The sequence below is a fragment of the Rhipicephalus microplus genome, chromosome X (genome assembly GCF_043290135.1).
Source record: "Rhipicephalus microplus isolate Deutch F79 chromosome X, USDA_Rmic, whole genome shotgun sequence".
In the NCBI taxonomy this organism is placed as follows: domain Eukaryota; kingdom Metazoa; phylum Arthropoda; class Arachnida; order Ixodida; family Ixodidae; genus Rhipicephalus; species Rhipicephalus microplus.
Genome location: NC_134710.1, coordinates 205,630,101 through 205,636,457, shown reverse-complemented (window position 1 = coordinate 205,636,457; position 6,357 = coordinate 205,630,101). Strand labels below are relative to the sequence as shown.

The following is a 6,357-nucleotide window of genomic DNA, read 5'->3' as shown; positions in this document are numbered from 1 at the left end:
TCCTGTGTTCTGCCTTTACGCCCTTTGAAAAAATTACTCTTTAATCTGCCATTGCATAAAAGGATGGTATTCTGAAAAGACTGTTGATGAATCTAATATTATTTTGCTTTTCACGATATATTGTTTCTTAGGATAAATATCCCTTTTAGGCTCATTTATATTGCTAGCCACAACAGAGCATACGATGGCCTAATAAGATAAACAACTAAGTCATTGAACCATGGCACTCGTACCTCCAGGCTGAGGGTGTTGTTATTGCCCAAGATTTCGCAGTTCATGCCACCCCCATAGTTTCTTTCGTGTGACCTTAGGCCTTTCACGCTGTTTTCATCTTTCTGTGTCTCCACTATCGGAAATCGCTATGGGCGCGCCATGAGCGCGGAAATGACAACTAGCACTGGCGTTTTTGCAGTGCAAGACGAAATGCTTCAATCTACGCATTTATTGTTGCGGTAGGGGCAGATGAATGAGGGAGAACGCGTGCCTGAGCACACCCTGGCGAGCCTCCATCTCGATGAAGCGCCTTAGTATGGCTGATGCCCCCAGGTTGAGCTCTTTCTTGAAGACGGCCTCAGGTATTCCAGGCAGAGGTGTCAACGTCCCCATGGTCAGAACATCCAGTGACAGTTGTTCCAGTGACAGATCCAGATGAACAGCGTATCCTGACAGTACATAAACCACCAATGAAGTGCAGTTGTCATCAACGTTTTTCGCGAGTCACACTTCTCTACTCACAAAAATCCTTCACGCACTTCTTTAAAATGTTGAAAGGCTCAGTTTCACACATATTGTAGAACTTTTGCACATACTTTTGCTTGTGTTCACCAAAATAATACAAAATGTCGATCAGTTATTCTACTCACTAAACAAAGGCACTACAATTAGAGAGTGAGAGTGACAACAAATGGCGCTAAAACTATATATAAGAAGAGTGAAATATGTTAAGTCATGCAGATAGTTTTTCTTAATGCTGTCGAGTCCCTGGCAGCTTATTATGACGCAAGAAGTGCTCACTAACGTCGGTGAAAATTATTTAATGCAAGTATTTGATCTCATCTGTGTCTCCAAGCTCATCTGTAGCGATTACAACTAGAGTTCGTAATCTAAAACAAACGTATTGCTGAAATGATAAACGGCCAGCATGAATAATTACAAGGCTACAATAGGGATAAAGAATGAAAAATACAGACGACACCGTCGCATAACACCCGTAAGGTTATGTTGCCCAACAGTGAATATTGAGTGCACAGGACATTGCATGCTTATTTGATTCTTAAACACACACACATACACACACACACACACACACACACACACACACACACACACACACACACACACACACACGCACACGCACACGCACACGCACACGCACACGCACACGCACACGCACACGCACACGCACACACACGCACACGCACACGCACACGCACACACACACACACACACACACACTTAGTTTTGCCTCGGAGGCAAAATTGAGAGACTGTATGTATAGTTCACTATGATACTGGAGCACACAGCGCAAGAAGATCGCGTGCAGCGGATACCTTTCTTTCTCTCAGTTGGAGCGATCCGAGCTGACGAGTTCCGGACAATAAGTATAAGGGTGACGTTCTCAACGATGGTGGAGTTGCTGTCCTCCAGTGTACCATCAAGCAGGAGCAGCATACCATCGAGTTTTGCGTGGCAAGTTGTGGTGATATTCTCATTGCGCCATTGAGCAGCTTGGCAGTCTCCTTGGCGTTGCCAGTGCTTTCCTGATGATAATACACAAGTACGTAAGAATATAATAAACAATATGATCTCTCCTAAATATCTACAAAAGATCTCATATAGCTTATCACAACCGGTAGTCAACGAAAATTCAGGGACCGGCCCGCAATAAATCGCCGTGACTAAATTACGTGCTAGAGGCAGTGACTACTCAGACATTCGAGCTGTTTTCGCAACAGGTATTTACTGTTGGTGTGGTTACATCAGCATTCAATACACCCAGTCGTGTTATTAATGAGCTGAATACTTTTCTTTTAACCTTGTCTCTAATAAGCGAATAAGGAAGTCAAAAATACAGCGTTAAAATATAATCATCAATATAATTGACATCATCATAATCATCATCAGCCTGCTGTGGCAGGGCAAAGGTCTCTCGCATAAGCTTCGCCAATTAATCCGGTCCTTTGCATGCTGCGTCTACGCATCCGCGCAAACTTTCTTTCTAACGTGCACGTTTGCCTTCCCTTGTATTCCACACTGCTGATCTTAATGAGTAGCAGTTATCTTGCGTCTACGCTAGATGACATGTGCGAACCCATTTCTTCTTAAGTTGAACTAAGATGTCCTTGGCATCCGTTTGTTACTTTAACCATTCTGCTTTCTTTTTGTCCCTGGATAATACTCCTATTGTTTTTCTTTCTATGGCTCACTGCGTCATCCTCAATTTAAATTTAACCTTCATTGTAAGCTTCCACGCCTCTGCTCCGTGGGCAAGTACCGGTAAGACGCTGCTGTTGTAAACTTTTCTCTTGAGGTAGAGTAATAAGCTGCCATTCACGACTTGTGACTGCCTGCCAAATTCTCTGCGGGTAATTCCCATTCTTCTCGTTATTTCAGCCTCATGGTTCGGCTCCACGGTCACTACTTGTCCTAAGGATGCGTGTTCTTTTACCACTTTCAGCGCCTCGATAGTCATGGTCGAAAAGCGCTGTTCTCCTCCGAGACTTTTGAGCATTACTTTAGTTTTCTGCATATTAGTTTTCAGACCTACCGTCCTACTTTTTTGGTCCAATTTAGTAATCATAATTTGCAATTGTTTGCTTAGTTATTCATCAAGGCAATGTCATCATCGAATCGCATGCATGTTACGGACGTACTCTACATTAAGCGTTCCCAGTTTAGGCCCCTGAAAACCTGTAAAGCACGCGCCGCATAGCATTCTGAAGATCGTGTCTCCGTGCTTTACACCCTTCGTGTGAAAATACATTGCGCAAAAAAAAAAAACTGCTAGAGGATTCAGTATCTTAGTATTGCGCACAAATCTAGAAGGGTTACTTGAGGAGACAGGTGTAATAAGCGCCTGTTATCCTTTCTAAAGTCAGAACTTGCCGAAGCCGACGAGAATGCCGCTGTCGAAAGTCAAGTTCAGCGCTCCCGTGCCATCGCTGTGGTTCACAGTGAATCCTGGAAGCAGGATCGTGGTCATTTTGGCCTCGTTCACTTGCAGCGGAAGTATCACACCTAGTATCGTGTCCAGGTAGTTGTTGGCCTCGTAAATAGCCCCCGCCAAGCCATATGCTTGACCTGCGTGCACCAGGATTATAAAAGAATGTGTAGGAAGAAAATACAAATTGTGATGTGTGGTGTGTACTGCGTCTATAGGATGAAGGGATTTGGCGAGCGTTTCATGCGGGTAGCATAAAGTATAGTATAAAATTCAATGACAGTAAACAATTATATATTCGAATTTTACTCTCATTCTACTATCATTTACAATCTACAATACTCTACTATCCACTATCCTTACTATCATAGTAAACATTATCGAGATATTAGCTGGACATAAATAAGCGTAATTAGAGGGTCATTTCATGCCAAAACGTACCAATCGTGTCGGTGGGCCACCTAAAATGTATTATAAGCAAAAAAAAAAAAACGGTGGATTGATTGCGCTGAAGGCATTCAGTAACTATAAAAAATTTCGGAGAAAAACATTTTAGGTTATGTGGGACTCATCCAAATTCCGCGGACTGTCGTCTGAGTGTTGTTTGTCAAAACAATAAATAATATGAGAGCACGTTGCTAGTTTCAATACCAACTATGGTTTGGATATTAGGCAAAGGCGTTTGCATAGGGCCTTAGAAGCTGCTATTTCATTGCAAATTTTATGTCATATATGCCCAACAAAACTTCGAAATTGTTCTACGTTCGCATTTATTCAATTTTTTTCACACTGCGTATCAATATCTCTATTGTACATACTTGACCCACAGAGGATATATTATGCGTTAAAACAATTTTCAGACCGTTCTAATCTCTAAATATCACAACAAAGGGTTTCAAATATGAGGAAATAGTCATTTTGGTCCACGTTGCGGCGCGATTTACACTACGGGGTGCTTCATGTTAAAATCAGCTCAGGGCATCAATCAAACGCAAGTAAATAATTGTTATATGACATTTCTTATGATTAAAAGTTTTGTTTAAGGAAGAAAAAAAATGGCAGATCTGTTGTACAGTGGGAATCGATGATATGCGAAGCACGAATGAGGAAGGTTGATATGTCAGTTTAAAATCAGTACAACGTGACGAGACGAACGCAAAACCGTATATGACTTAAAATCAAGAGTATAATGTTTAGAAATGTAATTTACTTTCATCGTCTATTCACGTCACGTGATACCAAATTTGGTATACGTAGAGCTAGCGAAACGACCGTGAAAGTGCTATGAGCGCAGCAAGTAGTCATTTTTTACGTGGCATGCATGTCATGATTTTAATGTTTGGACGTGTCGTTTACCTTCGCCATATATTCACGTCACGTAATAATAAATTTGCTATATGTTAAGCTAGCTAAACGACCGCGAGCGAGCTATGAGTGTAGCATGTAGGCATGTTTTCCACGAACACGCACGCCATGATTATGATGTTTGGACGTGTCATTTACCTTCGTCGTCCATTCACATCATGTACTACCAAATTGGGTATATGTAAAGCTAGTGAAACGGCCACCAGCGCGTCATGAACGTGGTATGTAGTCATGTTCTTACATGGCACGCATGTCAAGGTTATCATATTTGCACCAGTCATATACCTCAGTCATCCATTCACCTCACGTAACACAAAATTTGGCATATGTGAGGCTAGTGAAACAACCGTGAGCCTACTATGAGTCTATAGCATATAAGCATGTTTTACATGAACACGCACGCCATGATTATTATGTTTGGACGTGTAATTTACTTGCGTCACCAATTCTCGTCGCGTAATGCCAAATTTGGTATACGTGAAGCTAGCCAAATGACCTCGAGCGCACCATGAGTGTTGCGTATAGTCATGATTTTCATCGCATGGATGTCATGATTTTCACTTTAGGGTCTGTCACTTATGTTCGCCATGCAGTCATTTTATACCATACCAGCTTTGCAACATGTCATGTGAACAAAACCACCGCAAGAGTGGCACGACCATGAAATGTAAATCATGACATTCCTGACATAAATATCGTGATTTTCACGTTATGACCAGTCACTTATGTTCGTCATACAGTCATGTTATGCCATATCAATTTTGGTATCGATACCATTATCGATACGGTCAGGAGAGCTTGGTCAAAATATTTGTGCGGGCAGGCCTTTTCTGTTATTCATGCCGTTTCAGTGTAAAGTTCTATCTGCGCGGTCCTTCGACTTGGTGCCCTGCATGCCTATTTCGTAAGCCGTTTTTAGGAGCCTATTTTTTTTATTTCTCGCTTTGCTTTGTACCTTAGCTATCGTAATGGAGCTCTAGTGAATGGGTGAATATTATATTGGCCATTTATTTGCCCAGCTTAGCCCTTTCCTATGGCTTTTGTATACCCATGATATATGGTCGCGATTTGTATTTTTACGGAAATGTCATTGCACCTGTTACTGTCAAACCCAGTGGTTAATAATACCCAGATTTTAAATTGTGTGAAAGTGATGTAAAAAAGCTTACTTAAAAAGCGTATGGAATACTAAATATAACAGCACTTCAATATGAGCTTCTTTAAATCAAAAGCTATGCTTCATTATCGAGATGGAATGGCAGGCACACTTGGCCTTGTTGCAGTTACTGGAATCAAAGCCTTAGTCAGTCAGCAAGATTGAAAAATAAACAATAGGTAAAGCGTCGCACAGAGCAGGCTTACCAAGAACGGACGCCACCAAAATGCAGGCAAGCATGATCATGCTCATGCTGAGTAGCGAAGAGGAGCAAAAGTTCTGCGTCTACTAGCCACTTATGTGCCTTCTTCAATGCCGGTGATTTATGTGCCGTGCTTCCCAACACGTGTCAGCGCTCAGGAGAGACACGGCTTATCTCTTGAGAAGTGGACCATATTTCTGTCTATCATATCTATAACGACTACATCCGCCATAGGTGGGCAGGATGCATGGGGTTGTATAATCCTGGGAAAAACCCGATGTGAATATCAGTAAAAAAGTAACCATATCATTTCATCTTAGAGGTAATTGATAGCCGTGCGAAGAGATAGGACGATGGAAATACAACAGGTGATACGCGCATGTGCCGTTTGTCAGAAAAGATTGCAATCGTAGGACACAAGTTCAGGTTTTCGAATTCAAGTTTTATTCACCAACGATGTCAGTTTGCAGAAAA

The 6,357-nt window shown here is 41.8% G+C and overlaps 1 protein-coding gene across 1 annotated transcript; it reads right to left on the bottom strand.

Moving 5' to 3' along the window:
- Positions 1-424: 424 nt before the first annotated feature.
- Positions 425-6,040, bottom strand: LOC119187663 (uncharacterized). Its single transcript, XM_037435747.2, has 4 exons — positions 5,888-6,040; positions 3,106-3,300; positions 1,551-1,760; positions 425-662 (listed from the first exon to the last, which is right to left on the bottom strand). The coding sequence occupies exons 1-4, from the start codon at positions 5,931-5,933 to the stop codon at positions 442-444; spliced, it is 672 nt and encodes a 223-aa protein (XP_037291644.1). The 5' UTR covers positions 5,934-6,040; the 3' UTR covers positions 425-441.
- Positions 6,041-6,357: the final 317 nt, after the last annotated feature.

What these genes read in the sequence shown, in the direction of transcription:
- LOC119187663 (XM_037435747.2), bottom strand. Translation starts at nt 5,933, where the DNA reads ATGAGCATGATCATGCTTGCCTGCATTTTGGTGGCGTCCGTTCTTG. An exon ending in TTTGGTGGCGTCCGTTCTTG is followed by an intron (nt 3,301 to 5,887) that starts GTAAGCCTGCTC and finishes TGGTGCACGCAG; the next exon opens with GTCAAGCATATGGCTTGGCG. An exon ending in TCCAACTGAGAGAAAGAAAG is followed by an intron (nt 663 to 1,550) that starts GTATCCGCTGCA and finishes ATGTACTGTCAG; the next exon opens with GATACGCTGTTCATCTGGAT.